A 23471-nucleotide genomic window follows, 5' to 3' on the forward strand; every position below is an offset into this window, starting at 1 on the left:
TCTCAGGGAGATTTTGTGACAGAGAGCGTCTCCCCAACTGACGCAACAAGATTTTTTTTTTTTAGGGTGCAGTGAGTCTTTGCGACCAATCAGAAATCACGTTTCACCAATACGACTTCAGCAAATACGTCTGATTGGTTGTTGTGCATTGCCACCTTTTTTTTCGTAATTCCCAACAGCCCGCCCCTTCCCCTTTGCAGCGACGTCTGCTCTGTAACCCTAAGTTCACACCTATGCAGTTGAGTTTGATCCGTTTCTGCTGTGCTCTTTGTGGTGCGTTTTTTGTTTTGTTTTTGCTGCGTTTTTACAGCGTTTGCGGGTTTTTTTTTTTCACAATTTGGTTGGCCAATAGAAAAAGACACTTGTTTGATGTCACAGGATGTCTGACAGCATTGTTAGGAGTGAAGCATCAAAAATGCGTCTAAAACGCAACAAAAACGCATGCAAAATGCTGCACTTGCGTTTTAAATGCGGTTCCATTGATGTCTATTGTCCAAAAAGCCCAAACCACATTGTGTGTGCTGCATTGTTAATAGTGACGCATCAAAAACGCATGCAAAACGCAGCACTTGCGTTTTAAATGCGGTTCCATTGATGTCTATTGTCCAAAAAGCCCAAACCACAGCGGGAAAAGAAGTCCCTGACCAGGGGCGGACTGACAACTCATGGGGCCCCCGGGCAATAGGGGATCATGGGGCCCCTGCGTCCTTGCCCAAACTCAAAAAAGCTTACGAAAAACGTACCAGGAGCATCTCATGAGGCCCCCTGCTGACCCCGGGCCCTTGGGCAGCGCCCGAGTTTCCAAATGGTCAGTCCGCCCCTGTCCCTGACCCGCCCGCAAAAAAACGCACAGATGTGAACGTGATCCATAGGAAATAATGTTTAAATGGCGTGCACTGCGTTCCCGCAAAACGCATGAAAAAAAAAACACAGATATGTGAACCAGGGGTAACCGTGCTCTGTCCCTTCAGGTGGAGAGGCGGGTCGTGAATCAGTTGGCGGCTGCGTATGAACAGGACCTCCTCCCGCGGGGCTGCAGTGTGAGGATAGCCGTGGAGGACTCCGACAAGCACTTACTCAAAGGCCTGGAGAGGGAAGAGGACGGGGTGGAGAGGAGGCAGCCGCGCCTGCGCCTGGAGGTGGTGGAACAGGGGCGCAGCGCCCGCAGGCTGGACATCATGGAGCCGATGCCCTTGGAGAACTCGTTGTTTTCCTGATCTGCGGGACGGTGTGAGGTCCCTGGCAGAACTTTTGCCGTTGGAGATGGACTGGAAGGCGACACCCAAACACGGCTGTCCAAGTTGAGCCGAATGAACTTCGTTTGTTAACGAATGGATATTTCATTGTGCGTCGGGGTCATCATTTACACACCGCCAATAAATTATTGGAAAACCGGGGGGAAAAAAAATGGCAAAATAAAAAATATAGAATAAATCTGGTTGCCGGTCCAGTCTTCTGGCCGCTTAAAAGCTACGATGAAGGGGAGCGTTGAGCCCCAGAAACGCGTCGGCGCGCTCTTCTCTCCTCTTGTCGTAAACAAATAAAGTTTTACAGAACTTATTCTAGATGGCGCTCTGCATTCATCACTGGAAAAGTAGAGAGAAGGCTTGATAGCTGGAGGGTCATGTGACCCTCAAATTTCAGTATCTTTGGGCAATTACAATTTTTTTTTTTTTTTGGTTAACACCAGAAATTGTGAAGGACCCGCTGCACACTGGTATAGTCAAGCAGACTGATAGTCAAGCAGACTATGCCAGAAATTGTGAAGGACCCGCTGCACACTGGTATAGTCAAGCAGACTGATAGTCAAGCAGACTATGCCAGAAATTGTGAAGGACCCGCTGCACACTGGTATATACCCTTTCAAGCAGACTATGCAATAAATAGGGATATTTAGTTCACAAACATTGCAATACATGCTTAAGCTGGCAAACTGCGTCAAAGTCATCCCTCTATGGCCAGTCCTACTCCGCTCTGCCTACGCAACTGCTACTGTGGACACAATGCTAGCATAGGGGAAAAGACACAATGGGGAGAGCTACAAGGTTCAGGTCTGGCTACTGACCCAACAATACAACAAACAACAGATCCCTGTGCTCAAATCCATACAGCTAGTGCATGCATTTATCCATCAGGTGCTAAAGGGGTGTAAACACATATTAACAACTGGCCATAGAGGGATGACTTTGACGCAGTTGGCCAGCTTAAGCATGTATTGCAATATTTGTGAACTAAATATCCCTATTTATTGCATAGTCTGCTTGAAAGGGTAGATACCAGTGTGCAGCGGGTCCTTCACAATTTCTGGTGTTAACCTCTTCCACTTTTACCCCTTCCTGCCCAGGCCAATTTTCAGGTCTCAGCGCTCTCACACTTTGAATGACAATTGCGCGGTCATACAACATTGTACCCAAACTAAAATTTTATCATTTTCTTCACACAACTAGAGCTTTCTTTTGGTGGTATTTAATCACCGCCGGGGTTTTTATTTTTTGCTAAATTACCAAAAAAAATGTTTGAAAAAAAAAAAACACGTTTTTCTTTGTTTCTGTTATAAAAGTTTGCAAATAAATAATTGTTCTTCGTAATTTTAGGCCGAGATGTATTCTGCTACATGTCTTTGGTGACAATAAACCAAATTAGGATGTATTATTTAGTTTGTAGGAAAATCATAGAGTTCACAAACTATGGTATAGATCTGAATATTGATCAATCCTGAAGTACTGACGGCCAATCTAATTTCTTGAGGTCCAAGAATGTCAGAACCGTACAGATATCCCCCAAATGTCAGAACAGTACAGATATCCCCCAAATGTCAGGACAGTACAGATATCCCCCGAATGTCAGGACGGTACAGATAACCTCCAGATGTAAGGACAGTACAGATATCCCCCAAATGTCAGAACAGTACAGATAACCCCCAAATGTCAGGACAGTACAGATATCCCCTGAATGTCAGAACAGTACAGATATCCCCCGAATGTCAGGACAGTACAGATATCCCCCAAATGTCAGGACAGTACAGATATCCCCCAAATGTCAGAACAGTACAGATATCCCCCAAATGTCAGGACAGGACAGATATCCCCCGAATGTCAGGACGGTACAGATAACCCCCAGATGTCAGGACAGTACAGATATCCCCCAAATGTCAGAACAGTACAGATATCCCCCAAATGTCAGGACAGTACAGATTATTATTTATTTATCGAGTTTATATAGCGCCAAAGGGTTTGCTCAGCGCTGTACAATAGAGGGGGGACAATACATGAAACAGTACAGTAACATCAAACAGCACACGAGGGGTAAGAGGGCCCTACTCTTTCGAGCTTACAATCTAGGAGGGAGGGGGTAGAGGTACAGGAGGAAACGGCTGTGGGGGATGGAGTGGTAGGAGGAGGGAAGGGCAGCGGCTGTTAGGTGAGGGTGGGGTAGGCTTCCCTGAAGAGGTGGGTTTTCAGGGAGCGCCTGAAGGTGAGGAGGGAAGGTGACAGTCTGATGGATTGGGGTAGTGAGTTCCAGAGGATGGGGGAGGACCTGGAGAAGTCTTGCAGTCGTGCGTGGGAGGAGGAGACCAGGGAGCAAGATAGAAGGAGGTCCTGTGAAGAGCGAAGGGTACGGGTAGGGTGGTACTTGGGAATCAGGTCGGTGAGGTAGTTAGGGGCAGTGTTGTGAATGGCTTTATAGGTCAGAGTGAGTAGTTTGAATTTAATGCGTTGGGCAATGGGGAGCCAGTGGAGGGAGAGGCAGAGGGGGGTGGCAGAGGTGGAGCGGCTGGTGAGGTGGATGAGTCTGGCAGCTGAGTTCAGGATGGTCTGAAGCGGGGAGAGTTTGCACTGGGGTAGGCCGATGAGGAGGGAGTTGCAGTAGTCAAGGCGTGAGATGATGAGGGAGGGTATTAGTAGTTTAGTGGTGTCTGGGGTAAGGAAGGAGCGTATCTTGGCGATGTTCCGGAGGTGGAGCCTGCATGTGTTTGTGAGTGATTTGACATGAGGTTGGAAGGAAAGGTTTGAGTCCAGAATGACGCCAAGGACCTTGGCTTGCTGGGCGGGATTGATGGTGGTGTTGTTGGTAGTGATGGAAAGGATGGGGGGGGGGGCACGGGAAGGGGGAAAGACGAGAAGCTCGGTTTTGGAGAGGTTGAGTTTGAGGAAATGGAGCGACATCCAGTCAGAGATGTCGTTTAGGAGGTGAGTGATGCGGGCGGAGAATGTGGGGGTGAGGTGAGGGGTGGATAGGTAGATTTGAGTATCATCAGCATAGAGGTGGTAGTTGAAGCCGTGGGAGTGTATGAGTTTGCCAAGGGAGGAGGTGTAGATGGAGAAGAGAAGGGGTCCAAGGACAGAGCCCTGGGGGACACCAACAGAGAGGGGGAGGGAAGAGGAGGTGGCGCCGTTGTAGGAAACGCTGAAGGAGCGTTGGGATAGATAGGACAGTACAGATATCCCCCAAATGTCAGGACAGTACAGATATCCCCCAAATGTCAGAACAGTACAGATATCCCCCAAATGTCAGAACAGTACAGATATCCCCCAAATGTCAGGACAGTACAGATATCCCCCAAATGTCAGAACGGTACAGATATCCCCCCAAATGTCAGGACAGTACAGATATCCCCCAAATGTCAGGACAGTACAGATATCCCCCAAATGTCAGGACGGTACAGATATCCCCCCAAATGTCAGGACAGTACAGATATCCCCCAAATGTCAGGACGGTACAGATATCCCCCAAATGTCAGGACGGTACAGATATCCCCAAATGTCAGGACGGTACAGATATCCCCAAATGTCAGGACAGTACAGATATCCCCCAAATGTCAGGACGGTACAGATATCCCCAAATGTCAGGACAGTACAGATATCCCCAAATGTCAGGACGGTACAGATATCCCCAAATGTCAGAACAGTACAGATATCCCCCAAATGTCAGGACAGTACAGATATCCCCCAAATGTCAGGACAGGACAGATATCCCCAAAATGGCCCCTTTTTGCAGAGTAGACAGTCCGACGTATTTCATAAGAGGCATGGCGAGTTTTTTGAAGTTGTATTTTTTTTTTGTCATCATTTGTCGGAAAATGAAAAAATTTAAAAAAATTATTTTCACTATTTTTTTTTTTACATCCTGTCACCAGTGCAGTACAGCGTCATCATATAACTGGCATGGCGGTGATCAGGGACACTGGTGACAATATGATAAAAAAATATATAATTTGTTTTTAAATTTTTTTGTTTATTTTTGTATTCTTTTTAATTTTTTATTACATTTTTGTGTTACTGACAGGATCAGCAGGGTCTGTCTTAGGATGACAACGCTGCTCCTTTATAGATACAATACAGCGAGTGAGTGTTGTCACCTTAGGACAGGAAGTGTGGTACTAGCAGGATCACCAGGATCTCTCCTCGGATGACAACACTCTCCATAGATGCAGTACAGTGAGTGAGTGTTGTCACCTTACGATAGGAAGTGTGTTACTGACAGGATCAACAGGTTCTGTCCTAGTGTGACAACCCTGCTCCTTTATAGATACAGTACAGTGAGTGAGCGTTGTCATCCTGGAATGAAGAAGTCCTTGGACGTGCAGCACTCTTATCAGTTACATTGTACCCAGTTCTCTCTGTGGACTACAGAACACCCTCCACGCTGTTGTGAAGAGGAGAGGGGGGTGTTCTGTAGTCCTGTACTGGGGTGACAACGCATCCATAGGTTCAGTAAGGCAAGCGAGCATTGTCACCCTGGGACAGGAAGTTGTAAGGTGACGTGTGTTTCTGAAAACCTCAGACAGAGTGTAAGCTCCTCTGTACAGAGACTGATGGGACTGTAGGGGAGGGGACATTAGATTGTAAGCTCCTCTGGTACAGAGACTGATGGGACTGTGGGGGAGGGGACATTAGATTGTAAGCTCCTCTGGTACAGAGACTGATGGGACCGTGGGGGGGGGGGCATTAGAGTGTAAGCTTCTCTGGTACAGAGACTGATGTGACTGTGGGGGAGGGGACATTACAGTGTAAGCTCCTCTGGTACAGAGACTGATGTGACTGTGGGGGAGGGGACATTAGAGTGTAAGCTCCTCTGGTACAGAGACTGATGTGACTGTGGGGGAGGAGACATTAGAGTGTCAGCTCCTCTGGTACAGAGACTGATGTGACTGTGGGGGAGGGGACATTAGAGTGTAAGCTCCTCTGGTACAGAGACTGATGTGACTGTGGGGGAGGGGACATTAGAGTGTAAGCTCCTCTGGTACAGAGACTGATGTGACTGTGGGGGAGGGGACATTAGAGTGTAAGCTCCTCTGGTACAGAGACTGATGTGACTGTGGGGGAGGAGACATTAGAGTGTCAGCTCCTCTGGTACAGAGACTGATGTGACTGTGGGGGAGGGGACATTACAGTGTAAGCTCCTCTGGTACAGAGACCGATGTGACTGTGGGGGAGGGGACATTAGAGTGTAAGCTCCTCTGGTACAGAGACTGATGTGACTGTGGGGGAGGGGACATTAGCGTGTAAGCTCCTCTGGTACAGAGACTGATGTGACTGTGGGGGAGGGGACATTGGAGTGTAAGCTCCTCTGTACAGAGACTGATGTGACTGTGGGGGAGGGGACATTAGAGTGTAAGCTCCTCTGGTACAGAGACTGATGTGACCGTGAGGGAGGGGACATTAGAGTGTAAGCTCCTCTGTACAGAGACTGATGTGACCGTGGGGGAGGGGACATTAGAGTGTAAGCTCCTCTGGTACAGAGACTGATGTGACTGTGGGGGGAGGGGACATTAGAGTGTAAGCTCCTCTGGTACAGAGACTGATGTGACTGTGGGGGAGGGGACATTAGAGTGTAAGCTTCTCTGGTACAGAGACTGATGTGACTGTGGGGGAGGGGGCATTAGAGTGTAAGCTCCTCTGGTACAGAGACTGATGTGACTGTGGGGGAGGGGGCATTAGAGTGTAAGCTCCTCTGGTACAGAGACTGATGTGACTGTGGGGGAGGGGACATTAGAGTGTAAGCTCCTCTGGTACAGAGACTGATGTGACTGTGGGGGAGGGGACATTAGAGTGTAAGCTCCTCTGGTACAGAGACTGATGTGACTGTGGGGGAGGGGGCATTAGAGTGTAAGCTCCTCTGGTACAGAGACTGATGTGACTGGCTCCGTGATCTCTGTACAGCGCGGTGGTATATGTCAGAGCTATATACAGGAGCACAGTAATGACAATGTAATGGGTGGTTACAATGTATGTCATTAGATGGAATGTTGTTTGTGTTGGAAATCCTTTTCTTTGGCTCTTCCATTTATGTGACAGAATCTGCCTGCTCATCCTTTGCTCTGCCCCCCCCCCCCTCCTCCTCCTCCTCCCAGATCATTCCCCCCCCCCCCCCCTCCCGTGTTCAGGTGTCCCGCTGGCTCCCAAATTGCATTAGGATGTAAATGGCGGTGGAGTGCGGCCCGCAGACACCAGTTTAGGCAAATGAGTTAAACGCTCTTCCAACAATCTGGACGGCTGCGGGGAGCCCTGGGCTCAGAGGCTGGTGGTCTGCTGGGACCGTAATTCACAGCTGAATTATAAAGCCATTTCTCTGCGGTTGGCGGGACGAGGGTACGGAGCGCGCTCTGACATCCGCCAAATTCCGCGCTTATCCTGCAGGGAGGCCGCGTCGGCTTTGGCTTCAAACACTGAAACGATACATAAAAGACATTCGGCCGCAAGGAATTGTTTTCCAAAAAAATAAAAATGCTGAACAGAGCATGCGGTCTATGTGTCTGTACCTTGTATGGGAGGAGGGGTACTGATCCACCGTGTCTCTGTACCTTGTATGGGAGGACGGGGTACTGATCTACTGTGTCTCTGTACCTTGTATGGGAGGAGGGGTACTGATCTACTGTGTCTCTGTACCTTGTATGGGAGGAGGGGTACTGATCCATCGTGTCTCTGTACCTTGTATGGGAGGAGGGGTACTGATCCACCGTGTCTCTGTACCTTGTATGGGTGGATGGGTACTGATCCACCGTGTCTCTGTACCTTGTATGGGAGGATGGGTACTGATCCGCTGTGTCTCTGTACCTTGTATGGGAGGAGGGGTACTGATCCGCTGTGTCTCTGTACCTTGTATGGGAGGAGGGGGTACTGATCCGCTGTGTCTCTGTACCTTGTATGGGAGGAGGGGGTACTGATCCACCTTGTCTCTGTACCTTGTATGGGAGGAGGGGGTACTGATCCACTGTGTCTCTGTACCTTGTATGGGAGAAGGGGGTACTGTTCCACTGTGTCTCTGTACCTTGTATGGGAGAAGGGGGTACTGATCCACTGTGTCTCTGTACCTTGTATGGGAGAAGGGGGTACTGATCCACTGTGTCTCTGTACCTTGTATGGGAGGACAGGTACTGATCCGCTTTGTCTCTGTACCTTGTATGGGAGGAGGGGTACTGATCCACTGTGTCTCTGTACCTTGTATGGAAAGGCGAGTACTGATCCACTGTGTCTCTGTACCTTGTATGGAAAGGCGAGTACTGATCCACTGTGTCTCTGTACTTTGTATGGGAGGAGGGGTACTGATCCGCTTTGTCTCTGTACCTTGTATGGGAGGAGGGGTACTAATCCGCTTTGTCTCTGTACCTTGTATGGGAGGAGGGGTACTGATCCGCTTTGTCTCTGTACCTTGTATGGAAGGAGGGGGTACTGATCCACCGTGTCTCTGTACCTTGTATGGGTGGATGGGTACTGATCCGCTGTGTCTCTGTACCTTGTATGGGAGGACGGGTACTGATCCGCTTTGTCTCTGTACCTTGTATGGGAGGAGGGGTACTGATCCGCTTTGTCTCTGTACCTTGTTTGGGAGGAGGGGTACTGATCCGCTTTGTCTCTGTACCTTGTATGGGAGGAGGGGTACTGATCCACTGTGTCTCTGTACCTTGTATGGAAAGGCGAGTACTGATCCACTGTGTCTCTGTACCTTGTATGGGAGTAGGGGTTCTGATCCGCTTTGTCTCTGTACCTTGTATGGGAGGAGGGGTACTGATCCGCTTTGTCTCTGTACCTTGTTTGGGAGGATGGGTACTGATCCGCTTTGTGTCTGTACCTTGTATGGGAGGAGGGGTACTGATCCACTGTGTCTCTGTACCTTGTATGGAAAGGCGAGTACTGATCCACTGTGTCTCTGTACTTTGTATGGGAGGAGGGGTACTGATCCACTGTGTCTCTGTACCTTGTATGGGAGGAGGGGTACTGATCCGCTTTGTCTCTGTACCTTGTATGGGAGGAGGGGTACTGATCCACTGTGTCTCTGTACCTTGTATGGAAAGGCGAGTACTGATCCACTGTGTCTCTGTACCTTGTATGGGAGTAGGGGTTCTGATCCGCTTTGTCTCTGTACCTTGTATGGGAGGAGGGGTACTGATCCACCGTGTCTCTGTACCTTGTATGGGTGGATGGGTACTGATCCGCTTTGTCTCTGTACCTTGTATGGGAGGAGGGGTACTGATCCGCTTTGTCTCTGTACCTTGTTTGGGAGGAGGGGTACTGATCCACCGTGTCTCTGTACCTTGTATGGGTGGATGGGTACTGATCCGCTTTGTCTCTGTACCTTGTATGGGAGGAGGGGTACTGATCCGCTTTGTCTCTGTACCTTGTTTGGGAGGAGGGGTACTGATCCGCTTTGTCTCTGTACCTTGTATGGGAGGAGGGGTACTGATCCACTGTGTCTCTGTACCTTGTATGGAAAGGCGAGTACTGATCCACTGTGTCTCTGTACCTTGTATGGAAAGGCGAGTACTGATCCACTGTGTCTCTGTACCTTGTATGGGAGTAGGGGTTCTGATCCGCTTTGTCTCTGTACCTTGTATGGGAGGAGGGGTACTGATCCGCTTTGTCTCTGTACCTTGTTTGGGAGGAGGGGTACTGATCCGCTTTGTGTCTGTACCTTGTATGGGAGGAGGGGTACTGATCCACTGTGTCTCTGTACCTTGTATGGAAAGGCGAGTACTGATCCACTGTGTCTCTGTACCTTGTATGGAAAGGCGAGTACTGATCCACTGTGTCTCTGTACTTTGTATGGGAGGAGGGGTACTGATCCGCTTTGTCTCTGTACCTTGTATGGGAGGAGGGGTACTGATCCGCTTTGTCTCTGTACCTTGTATGGGAGGAGGGGTACTGATCCGCTTTGTCTCTGTACCTTGTATGGAAGGAGGGGGTACTGATCCACTGTGTCTCTGTACCTTGTATGGGAGTAGGGGTTCTGATCCGCTTTGTCTCTGTACCTTGTATGGGAGGAGAGGTACTGATCCGCTGTGTCTCTGTACCTTGTATGGGAGGATGGGTACTGATCCACCGTGTCTCTGTACCTTGTATGGGAGGATGGGTACTGATCCGCTGTGTCTCTGTACCTTGTATGGGAGGAGGGGTACTGATCCGCTTTGTCTCTGTACCTTGTTTGGGAGGAGGGGTACTGATCCGCTTTGTCTCTGTACCTTGTATGGGAGGAGGGGTACTGATCCACTGTGTCTCTGTACCTTGTATGGAAAGGCGAGTACTGATCCACTGTGTCTCTGTACTTTGTATGGGAGGAGGGGTACTGATCCGCTTTGTCTCTGTACCTTGTATGGGAGGAGGGGTACTGATCCGCTTTGTCTCTGTACCTTGTATGGGAGGATGGGTACTGATCCGCTTTGTCTCTGTACCTTGTATGGGAGGAGGGGTACTGAACCGCTTTGTCTCTGTACCTTGTATGGGAGGAGGGGGTACTGATCCACTGTGTCTCTGTACCTTGTATGGAAAGGCGAGTACTGATCCACTGTGTCTCTGTACCTTGTATGGAAAGGCGAGTACTGATCCACTGTGTCTCTGTACCTTGTATGGGAGGAGGGGTACTGATCCACCGTGTCTCTGTACCTTGTATGGGAGGAGAGGTACTGATCCGCTGTGTCTCTGTACCTTGTATGGGAGGACGGGTACTGATCCCCTGTGTCTCTGTACCTTGTATGGGAGGAGGGGTACTGATCCACCGTGTCTCTGTACCTTGTATGGGTGGATGGGTACTGATCTACTGTGTCTCTTTACCTTCTATGGAAGGACGGGTACTGATCCCCTGTGTCTCTGTACCTTGTATGGGTGGATGGGTACTGATCCACTGTATCTCTGTACCTTGTATGGGAGGAGGGGTACTGATCCGCTGTATCTCTGTACCTTGTATGGGAGGAGGGGTACTGATCCACCGTGTCTCTTTACCTTCTATGGAAGGACGGGTACTGATCCCCTGTGTCTCTGTACCTTGTATGGGAGGACAGGTACTGATCCACCTTGTCTCTGTACCTTGTATGGGAGGATGGGTACTGATCTGCTGTGTCTCTGTACCTTGTATGGGAGGAGGGGGTACTGATCCGCTGTGTCTCTGTGCCTGGACTACTGACCACTGTTCTGCTTTGTGAATCTGCACCTCGCTGCCAGATTGTTGGCAACTTCTGCCTGTTCCTGATTCTGATTCTGCTGATGTCCTGTGTCCTTCCATCCGGCTGTCACGTTACCAGGTGTGGGACCTGACTCCACCATCAACTGGACTTGGAATCTTCACAGTGCATTGCCAGCTGGACATTTGCTCATCAGATACAGTGCCTTGAAAAAGTCCTCCTCCCCCTTGAAATGTTCCCCGTGTTGTCATGTGACAACCAGAACCGTCCATATTTTTTATTGGGATTTGACCGACACAAAGTGGCCCATAATTATGAAGTGGAAGGAAAATGAGAAATGGTTTTCAAACCTTGTTTTACAAATAAATCTGTGAACAGTGTGGTGGCATTTGTATTCAGCCCCTTTTACTCTGATCCCCCTAACTAAAATCTAGTGGAACCAATTGCCTTCAGAAGTCACCTGATTAGTAAATAGAGTCCCTCTGTGTGTCATGTGATCTCAGTATAAATCCAGCTGTTCTGTGAAGCCCTCAGAGGTTTGTTAGAGAACATTAGTGAACAAACAGCATCATGAAGGCCAAGGAACACAACAGACAGGTCAGGGATAAAGTTGTGGAGAAGTTTAAAGCAGGGTTAGGTTATAAAACAATCTCCCAAGCTTTGACCATCTCACGGAGCACTGTTCAATCCATCATCCGAAAATGGGAAGAGTACGGCACAACTGCCAACCTACCAAGACATGGCCGTCCACCTAAACTGACCGGCTGGGCAAGGAGAGCATTCATCAGAGAAGCAGCCAAGAGGCCCATGGGAACTCTGGAGGAGCTGCAGAGATCCACAGCTCAGGTGGGAGAATCTGTCCACAGGACAACTATTAGTCGTGCGCTCCACAAATCTGACCTTTATGGAGGAGTGACAAGAAGGAAGCCATTGTTGGAGGAAAGCCATAAGAAGTCCCGTTTGCAGTTTGTGAGAAGCCATGTGGGGGACACAGCAAACATGGAAGAAGGGGCTCTGGTCAGATGACAACAAAATTGAGCTTTTTGGCCTAAAAGCAAAACTCTTATGTGTGGGGGAAAACGAACACTGCATATCACCCTGAACACACCATCCTCACCGTGAAACATGGTGGTGGCAGTATCATGGGATGGGGATGCTTTCCTTCAGCAGAGACAGGGAAGCTGGTCAGAGTTGATGGGAAGATGGATGGAGCCAAATACAGGGCAATCTTAGAAGAAAACCTGTTAGAGTCTGCAAAAGACTTGAGACCGGGGCGGAGGTTCCCCTTCCAGCAGGACAACGACCCGAAACATCCAGCCAGAGCTTCAATGGAATGGTTCAGATCAAAGCATCTTCATGTGTTAGAATGGCCCAGTCACAGTCCAGACCCAAATCCAATGGAGAATCTGTGGCCAGACCTGAAAGTTGCTGTTCCCAGACGCTCTCCATCCAATCTGACAGAGCTTGAGGGATTCTGCAAAGAAGAATGGGCAGAAATGTCCCTCTCTAGATGTGCAAAGAGACATCCCCCAAAAGACTCGCAGCTGGAATTGCAGCCAAAGAGGGTCCTACAAAGTAACTGAGTCCGGGGGGCCGAATACAAATGCCGCCACTCTTTTCACAGATTTATTGGTCACAAATGTCGAAAAACATTTTTCATTTTCCTTCCACTTCACAATTATGTGCCACTTTGTGTCGGTCCATCACATCCAATCCCAATAGATACATTGACGGTTTTGGTTGTCACATGACATGTGGAACATTTTAAGGGGAAGGAAGACTTTTTCAAGGCACTGTACCAGCACTCCCCAGTTCCTACTCACAGTGTCTACAACTTGGCACTTGAGAATTTCCTTTGCCCCTGCAGACCGTCTCAACATCCAGGGCACTTGGACAGGAACTGTGCATGGGGTCACCCTTGTCATCTCAGGCTGTGCATACAAGTATGTAACAAGAAGGCTGGGAGAATGTGGCAGCAAAGCAAGCGGAGTGCAGACTTTCCTTCAAAGGTGGAAGGTAGGGAGGAACAGGGCAGTGCTGGGACAATGTAACATCCTTGGCTGGCTAATGGGAAGACAGATGACTACCGATCCCCAAGAAGGTTGGGACAATATGGCATGGGGGGAGTACAGACTTTGCGTCAAAGGAGGAAAGAAGAAAGAGGCATGTGCTGGGATGATGTAACTTCCTTGGCTGGCCAATGGGAAGACAGATGACTACCGATCCCCAAGAAGGTTGGGAGAATATGGCAGCAGCAATGGCAAAGCAATGGGGGAAGTGCAGACTTTGCTTCAAAGAAGGAACAAAGGGAGGAAGAGGCGGGTGGTAGGTCGATGTAACTTCCTTGGACGACCAATGGATAAGACAGAGGACAACTGATCCCCAAAGAAGGATGGAACAATGGTGGCAGAACAATGGAGGGAGTGAAGACTTCAGCCAAGGAATTATATTGTCCCAGCACCTGTGTCTTCCTCCCTTCCTCCTTTGAAGTGAAGTCTTCACTCCCTCCATTGCTCTGCCACCATTGTTCCATTCTTCTTTGGGGATCGGTAGTCCTCTGTCTTCTCCATTGGTCGTCCAAGGAAGTTACATCGACCTACCACCCGCCTCTTCCTCCCTTTGTTCCTTCTTTGAAGCAAAGTCTGCACTTTCCCCATTGCTTTGCCATCGCTGCTGCCATATTCTCCCAACCTTCTTGGGGATCAGTAGTCATCTGTCTTCCCATTGGCCAGCCACGGAAGTTACATTGTCCCAGCACCGGCCTCCTTCCTTCCTTCCTTCCTTCCTTCCTTCCTTCCTTCCTTCCTTCCTTCCTTCCTTCCTTCCTTCCTTCCTTCCTTCCTTCCTTCCTTCCTTCCTTCCTTCCTTCTTTCAAACAAAGTCTGCCTTCTTTGGATTCAGAAGTCCCTGTCTTCTCCATTGGTTGACCAAGGAAGTTACATCGACCCAGCACCTGCCTCTTCCTCCCTTCCTTCATCTTTTGAAGCAAAGTCAGCACTTCCCCCCATCAATTTGCCATTGCAACTGCCATATTCTCCCAAACCTTCTTGGGGATCGGCAGCCACCTGTCTTCCCATTGGCAGGCCAAGGAAGTTATATTGTCCCAGCACCTGTCTCTTCCTCCCTTCCTCCTTTGAAGTGGCCAATGGGAAGACAGGTGGCTGCCGATCCCCAAGAAGGTTTGGGAGAATATGGCAAATCGATGGTTGAAGTGCAGACTTTGCTTCTAAGGAGGGAGGAAGAGGTTGGTGCTGAGTCGATGTAACTTCCTTGGCCGGCCAGGGGAGAAGACAGGGACTCCCAATTCTGAAGAAGGCAGACTGCTTAAAAGAAGCAAGAAAGAAAGAGACAGGTGCTGGGACGATGTAACTTCCTTGGCCGGCCAATGGGAAGACAGATGACTACCAATTCTCGAGAAGGTTGGGAGAATATGGCAGCAGCAATGGCAAAGCGATGGGGGAAGTGCAGAGAAGCAACAAAGGGAGGAAGAGGCGGGTACTAGGTCGATGTAACTTCCTTGGCTGACTAATGGAGAAGACAGAGGACTACCAATCCCCAACGAAGGATGGAACAACGGTGGCAGAGCAATGAAGGGAGCGAAGATTTCACTTCAAAGGAGGAAGAGACAGGTGCTGGGACAATACAACTTCCTTGGCTGGCCAATGGGAAGACAGCTGACTACCGATCCCTGAGAAGGTTGGGAGAATATGGCAGCAGCAATGGCAAAGTGATGGGGGAAATGCAAACTTTGCTTCAAAGGAGGAAGAGGAAGGTGCTGGACTGATGTAACTTCCTTGGCCGGCCAGTGGAGAAGACAGAGAGAAGGCTGGGAGAATATGGCAGCAGCGATGGCAAAGAGATGGGGGTGTGCAAACTTTGCTTTTTTGCTACATGCAAATTATGGCAAGAGCTTTTAGGACCCAGTAGAAGACCCAGAGAATATGGCAGCAGCGGTGACAGAGCAATGATGGGGGAGTGCTCTCTAGGAGGGATCTGCCATAACGTTAAAGCATTCTGTCCATACTTCAGCAAAAATGGCGGCCGTCTACACGCATGAATGTGAATAAAATAGATGAAAGATGACTTCAGCTTCTGTTCCCCACCTGTAGAGAACTCCCCAGATGCTTTTCATCCATTCTGGACCTCTACAATTAGGCCTGAAAAGGGGTCTGAGTAGTTCTGGACAAGTGGAGAACAGGAGCTGAAGCCATCTTTCACCCATTTCATTCACATTTATGTAACAGGGAGTCAGTGTCTGTCTTTAGACGGCCGCCATTTTGTTGAAGTCTACTTGGAACCTGACAGGCTGATCTTGTCTGTCTTGCACCAGTCTATCCACATGCTGATGCAAGTTTGGGGGGGGGGGGCGCGTTGAAAGCGGTACTATCTTCATTCTTTTGGGTCCCATTCTGTCCAAGCTGGCCCATTATGGCAGGTGCTTCTTGAACCATTCTGTCCAAGCTGGCCCATTATGGCAGGTGCTCCTTGAACCATTCTGTCCAAGCTGGCCCATTATGGCAGGTGCTTCTTGAACCATTCTGTCCAAGCTGGCCCATTATGGCAGGTGCTCCTTGAACCATTCTGTCCAAGCTGGCCCATTATGGCAGGTGCTTCTTGAACCATTCTGTCCAAGCTGGCCCATTATGGCAGGTGCTCCTTGAACCCGCCGTGGTAAGGTTCCTCTATATTTACAGGCTGCAGATTTTCCTCTTCTAATCACTGCGTTTACAATGTACAAACAGGTGGACTGACCATTTGAAAACTGCCCGAGGGCCCGGGGTCAGTAGGGGGACCCATGAGATGCCCCTGGCACCTTTTTCATAGGCTTTTTTGAGTTTGGGCAAGGACACGGGCCCCATGATCCCATATTGCCCGGGGGCCCCATGAGTCGTCAGTCCGCCCCTGCTGCCGAGTTGTTACGATGTGTCGTACGCCATTGAGGTCTTTCAAAGACGATAAATTCTGTTTCGATGCCTCTGAACGATGTCTACCTTCCTGCGACGGTGCAGATCACGGCACGCGCGCCCCGTCCCCGGGTTCCAGGGTTCCACACGCAGGAATGAGGGCGGCCTGCTGCCCGGGATGTATAAAGGAATAATGGAGAGGCCCCCAGATTGCTTTATTTGTTTTTAATTGTGTGGCAGGAAAAGAGGCGGCGTGGCCTCTCGACAAACAGAACGCAGCGAGAGGGCCGCCGGTGACACATCAAATGAATGGGGAGAGCTTGGCCATCCAACAGAAACAATAACATGGCCAACGTTCGAGGTGGTGGTGGGGGGAGGCGGGGGGACGTCAGCTTGTGACGAGAGCAATTCAATTACCGTCAGCCCCTGGCCCCGTGTAGCAGGCGATAATTCGATTAGGGGAAGTCAGCCTGGAGAGACACAATGGCAGAAGGAGACGCGTCACTCACAGATACTCAGTATTATTAGATGTCGCTGAGCCTGGGATCCCGGAGACAATGGCCGAGCAGCGGAGGGCCTGGCTGAAAGTGCGCCGAAATCCAAGAAATGCAAAATTGGGACATAGCGCAGCTGACCGATCCTGAGATGTGGCGGCTGCAGTCGTTTTAGACTTTTTTCGGGGGTTTTTCCCTTTATTTTCATCTCATCTCAGGCCAGATCACACAAATTCCGGCAGCCTCAACCCTGCCCTAATCGAGGCTGGTCTGGGGCAGGGGTCTGAAAACTTTTCAACACGACGGTTACATTGTATATTCTATAAATATTCGCAAGACTGAAAAAAAATCTTTTGTTTTTTAATAGAGTTTCCACTTCTATCCAGGTGTCCCCTCTTACATCCAGGAGTGCCTAGCAGAGTTCCCCCTTAGATCCAGGAGTGCCTAGCAGAGTTCCCCCTTAGATCCAGGAGTGCCCAGCAGAGTTCCCCCTTAGATCCAGGAGTGCCCAGCAGAGTTCCCCCTTAGATCCAGGAGTGCCCATCAGAGTTCCCCCTTAGATCCAGGAGTGCCTAGCAGAGTTCCCCCTTAGATCCAGGAGTGCCTAGCAGAGTTCCCCCTTAAATCCAGGAGTGCCCAGCAGAGTACCCTCTTACATCTAGGAGTGCCCAGCGAATTCCCTTCTTACATCTAGGAGTGCTCAGAAAATTCCCTTACATCCTGGAGTGCCCAGCAGAGTTCCCCCTTACATCTAGTAGTGCCCATCAGAGCTCCCCCTTAGATCCAGGAGTGCCTAGCAGAGTTCCCCCTTAAATCCAGGAGTACCCAGCAGAGTACCCTCTTACATCCTGGAGTGCCCATCAGAGTTCCCCCTTAGATCCAGAAGTGCCCATCAGAGTTCCCCCCTTATATCCAGGAGTGCCCATCAGAGTTCCCCCTTTCACCCAGGAGTGTCCAGTAGAGCTCCCTCCTACATCCAGGAGTGCCTAGCAGAGTTCCCCCTTACATCCAGGAGTGCCCATCAGAGTTCCCCCTTACATCCAGGAGTGCCCATCAGAGTTCCCCCTTACATCCTAGAGTGCCCATCAGAGTTCCCGCTTACATCCTGGAGTGCTCATCAGATTGCCCTTTTACATTCAGGACTGCCCTGCAGAGTTCCCCCTTGCATCCAGGAGTGCCCATTGGAATTCCCCCTTATACCCAGGATAGCCCATCAGATTGCCCTTTTACATCCAGGAGTGCCCATCAGAGTCCCTCCTTACATCCTGGAGTGCCCAGCAGAATTTACCCATACATTCAGGGCTGCCCATCAGAGTTCCCCCTTACATCCAGGAGTACCCTTCAGAGTTCCCCCTTACATCCAGGAGTGCCCATCATTTTCCCCTTTTACATTCAGGACTGCCCAGCAGAGTTCCTCCTTACATCCAGGAGTGCCCATTGGCGTTCCCCCTTACATCCAGGAGTGCCCCTGGGCAGTAGTTTGGAGACCCCTGGCCTAGAGCACCAGCCTAGGTCTCTGGTCATGTGGGTGGGGTCCCCTATCTAGTGGAGGACTCAGCCTCATCCACTGTTGGGTGCTGGTCCTTCAGGTAGCCCTTGGGCCGTGGGCAGTCCCCAGTTCTGTATTTGTAGAGCCTGGTATTTGTTGCCGCTCTGCTGTCCAACCCCCATTTGGGCCGGCAGTATCTGAACTCCTGTTCTTCCAGGGACGAGAAAAGACTTTGTATCTACTATCCATTGGGGGGGGGGACAGGTCCCACCCCTCTGTGTCTGCAGCCTTAACTTTCGTACTGATAGGCATGCTGGGTTGAGGAGGTGTTATCATGGACTGGCCCACCATTTTTCCACGTGCCGATGTCCAGTCCTCCTGTAGGCAGCAGTGTAACCCGACCGTATCTGAATTCCTGTTCTTCCGGGGTGATACAGGTCCCACCAGGGGCGGACTGACCATTTAGGCACTTGGGCACTGCCCGAGGGCCCGGGGTCAGTAGGGGGCCCCATGAAATGCCCCATGTACCTTTTTATAGGCTTTTTTGGGTGTGCTTTGAGTGTGGGCAAGGACACAGGGGAGCCATGATCCCCCATTGCCCAGGGGCCCCATGAGTTGTCAGTCCGCCCTTGGCTCCCACCCCTCTGTGTTTGCGGCCCTACCTTTGGTACTGATAGGCATGCTGGTTTGCGGAGGTGTTGTGGACTAGGCCACCATTTTTTACGTGCAGATGTCAGGTCCTCCCTATAACCCGACAGTATCCGAATTCCTGTTCTTCCAGGGACGAGAAAATACTTTTTGTATCTACAGTCCATTGGGGGGGGGGGGGGGGACACAGGTCCTACCCCTCTGTGTTTGTGGCCTTACCTTTGGTACTGATAGGCATGCTGGGTTGCGGAGGTGTTATCATGGACTGGCCCACCATTTTTCCACGTGCCGGTGTCCAGTCCTCCTGTAGGCAGCAGTGTAACCCGACAGTATCTGAATTCCTGTTCTTCCAAGGACAAGAGAAGACTTTTTGTATCTACAGTCCATTGGGGGGGGGGACACAGGTCCCACCCCTCTGTGTTTGTAGCCTTACCTTTGGTACTGTTAGGCATGCTGGGTTGAGGAGGTGTTATCATGGACTGGTCCGCCATTTTCCTAAGTGCTGTTCTCCAGTCCTCCTGTAGGCTGCAGTATAACCCGACCGTATCTGAATTCTAGCGTCCCTCAATGGACGTCAAGAAAAGAGTTGAAGAACGGCCAAGTCGTTACTTTTTCAGTTAGATTTTTGGTTTTTCTCATTTCAGACTCGGTTCGCACCCACCGTTGCGTCGAAATAAATGGTCTGCGAAATGGGGGGAGGGGAAGAAGTCCCCGACCCTTTCCCAGAAAGCCGCGCGGTGCTGGGGCAATAGAGTTCGTTGGATTATTATTTGGTTGGAAAGAAACCTGAGCGAGGTCCCGCCCTTTCCTGGTGAAGATCTAGGATGGCGTGTCATTGGCTCCTCTACGCGGAGAGCTCCGGGGCCGCCTGGAGTTTACAGATGACTCAGAAACAAATGGTGGAGGATCTGGTCCAGGAAGAGCCATTTCCCGGATGATGACCAATTATCAGGACATCAGGACGCTAATATCATAGAAAAGTTCACTTCAGGCCAAGATCTGCCGCTATTAATCCCACGGTCTGTTGTACGCCCCAACGGAGGAAGACCGTTCTCCTCCCTTTCAGGAGAAGCTTCCACAGAGGGAAGTTCAGAAAGCCTCGGATTATCGATTCACCCGCCATCGCCTCATTGAGACCCATTGGCCGCGGTTCAAGTGGAAGGCCACAAGTTCTCCGGTCCTATTACCTGAAACCAGGGGCAGGCTGAGCATTCGAGCACTTGGGCACTGCCCGAGGGCCCGAGGTCAGTAGGGGGCCCCATGAGATGCCCCTGGTACCTTTCATAGGCTTTTTTGGGTGTGCTTTGAGTGTGGGCGAGGACACGGGGGCCCCATGATCCCCTATTGCCCGGGGGCCCCATGAGTTGTCGGTCCTCCCCTGCCTGCAACCACTAGAAGACACCTGTGTGGCTCGTTTCGAAATTCGGATGAAATTTTCATTATTCGGACGTTCGGACGGACAATAGTAACAAATTTAAAGGAATCCGAATTAACAAAACTAAAGTTCGTACCAAATAATTCAAATCGAATTCGAAAGAAATTTGAACTGTAAACATATTGCTGATTTCCTTCAAAGACTGTGAGTATGCTTGAACATAACCATCTCCCGAAATTCAAATTTCGAAATGAATAGAACAGAATGAAACTGAATAGAATAGAACAGAAAATAAAAGAATGGGATAGAAGATGATAGAATACCATAAAATAGAACAAAGATGTCTTTCGAGATTTAAAGTTCGAAACGAATAGAACAGAATGAAACTGAATAGAATAGAACAGAAAATAATTGAATGGAAAAGAGTAGAATACCGTAAAATAGGAACATAGCCGTCTTTCGAGATTTAAATTTCGAATAGAATAAAACAGAATATAGCTGTTTTCCGAAATTTGAATTTTGAAAATATTAGAATGAAATAGAATAGAATATAAAATAGACTAGAATAGAATAGAGAATAAAAGAATAAAAATAGAATATTGTCTTCTGAAATTAAAATTTTGAAAAGAATAGAACAGAATAAAAAAGAATAGCATAGAATAGAAAACAAAAGAATAGATTATAAAAGAGTGGAATAGAATAGAAAATAGTAGAATAGCATAAAATAGAACATAGCCGTCTTCTGAAATTTGAATTTTGAAAAGATTGAAATGAAATAGAATAAAATAATAGAATTAAACAGTATAGAATATAAAATAGATTAGAATAGAATAGAGAATAAAAGAATAGAAGAAAAAATATAATAGAATATTGTCTTCCGAAATTCAAATTTTGAAAAGAATAGAACTGAATGAAAAAGAATAGCATAGAATAGAAAATAAAAGAATAGATTAGAAAAGAGTGGAATATAATAGTATAAAATAGAATATAGCCGTCTTTCGAAATCTAGATTTCGATTAGAATAGAATACAATAGAAACATAGCTGTCTTCCGAAATTTGAATTTCAAAAAGAATAGAATGAAATAGACTAGAGTAGAAGATAAAAGAACAAAATAAAAAAGAATAGAATAGAAAAAAAGATATAGTTGCCTTCTAAAATTAAACTTATGAAAAGATTAAAAAAGTATAGCATAGAAAATAAAAGAATAGCATAGAAAAGAATGAATATTGTCTTCTGAAATTTGAATTTTTAAAAGAATAGAACAGAGTAAAAACAGAATATAAAAATATAGAATGTAAAATAAAAGAATAGAATAGAAAGAGTATTGTCTTCCAAAATTTGAATTTTGAAAAGAATAGAACAGAATATAAAATAAAAGAATGGAATAGAATAGCATAAAATGGGATGTAGCAGCCTTTCGAATAGAATAACATAGAACATAGCTGTCTTCCAAAATTTTAGTTTCAAAAAGAATATAAAATAAAAGAATAGAATAGAAAAATAAGAATAGAAAGAATATAGTTGCCTTCCGAAATTCGAATTTCGAAAAGATTAAAACAGAATGGCATAGAATAGAAAAGAAAAGAAAAGAATAGAAAATAATGCAATAGAAAAGAATAGAATAGCATACAATAGAATATAGTCATCTTTCGAAATTTGAATTTTGAATAGAACAAAATAGAACATAGCCGTCTTTGAATTTCAAAAAGAATAGAATAAAATAAAAAAGAAAATAAAAGAATAGAATGAATTAAAAACAAAAAAGAATAGGATAGAAAATAATAAAATTAAAAAGAATAGAATAGAAAAAATAGAATAGAATATAGTTGCCTTCTGAAATTAGAATTTCAAAAAGAATAGAACAGAATAAAACAGAATAGCATAGAATAGGATAGAATAACATAGAATATAGCCGTCTTTCGAATTTTGAATAGAATAAGATAGAACATAGCCATCTTTGAACTTCTATTTTTAGAAAATTCTATTCTTTTATTTTCTATTCTTTTTCAAATTCAAATTTTGGAAGACAGCTATGTTCTATGTTATTCTATCCTATTCGAAATATAGGTTTCAAAATACTGCTTTTAAAAAAGAATAGAATATAAAAGAATAGAATAAAATAGAATATAAAAGAATAAAATAAAATAGAAAATAAAAGAATAGAATAGAAAGAATATAAAAGAATAGAATAGAAAGAATATAAAAGAATAGAATAGAAAGAATATAAAAGAATAGAATAGAAAGAATATAAAAGAATAGAATAGAAAGAATATAAAAGAATAGAATATAAAAGAATTAAATAAAATAGAATATAAAAGAATAGAATAAAATAGAAAATAAAAGAATAGAATAGAAAGAATATAGTCGCTTCCAATATTTGAATTTAGAAAAGAATAGAACAGGATAAAAGAGAATAGCATAGAATAGAAAATAATGGCAAGGAAAAGAATAGAATAAATAGAACATAACCAACTTATGAAATTTGAATTTCGAAAAGAATAGAACAGAAAATAACATAATAAACGCGCTAAAAACGCATCGGAACGCACATGTCCCTATTTAGGGCCGGTTCACACTCCATGCGTTTCAGTTGCAGTTTTTTCTGCATCCACAACGCACAGAAAGTCGGTGATATTGGAGGTCAATGTCATCGTTCACATCAGCGCTTGCAGTTCCGGTGCGTTTCGGTCGCAGAAAGAAAAGTAGAACAGGCGGCATTTTTCCCGCACAGAACTGTACCAGAACGCAGTAAAACGCATCAAAAATGCACCATAACACACCTGTCACTATCTGAATTGATGAAAAAGAGAGGGGAAAAAATTAAATGCATAAAAACCCACTGGAACGCGTCAAAAACCCACTGGAACGCGCCATAAACACGCATGCAAAAGCACATCCGGAACGCATCTGGACTGCGTTTCTATAGTGTGAAGCGGCCCTCGGACTTTTTTGAACACAAAATGTTTGGTTCTATAGAGTTGAGGGTCGGGTCACACTATAGAAACGCAGTCCAGATGCGTCCTGGATGCCTTTTTACATCTGCGTTTTTGACACGCTTTTTGCGCATTCCGGTGCATTTTTATTGTGTTTTTGACGCGTTCCGGGCATTTGTTCTCCTCTTTTTTCAGTTCACACTATAGAAACCATCACTTGGTTCCACCCCC

At 47.3% G+C, this 23471-nt stretch overlaps 1 protein-coding gene across 1 annotated transcript in view; it reads left to right on the forward strand.

Moving 5' to 3' along the window:
* LOC149432931 (mitochondrial disaggregase-like) overlaps positions 1–2588 on the forward strand; it is a gene marked incomplete at its 5' end in the record, with an annotated part of 34017 nt that extends 31429 nt beyond the window's left edge. The window contains one exon of the mRNA XM_089664794.1: positions 972–2588. Coding sequence (XP_089520920.1) covers positions 972–1217 — 246 coding nt within the window. The remainder of the gene's footprint in view (positions 1–971) is intronic.
* Between the last annotated feature and the right edge of the window lie 20883 nt (positions 2589–23471).

Source organism: Staurois parvus, unplaced genomic scaffold, assembly GCF_062004578.1.
Source record: "Staurois parvus isolate SC_StPar_1 unplaced genomic scaffold, SC_StPar_1.0 ptg002044l, whole genome shotgun sequence".
Lineage (NCBI taxonomy): Eukaryota > Metazoa > Chordata > Amphibia > Anura > Ranidae > Staurois > Staurois parvus.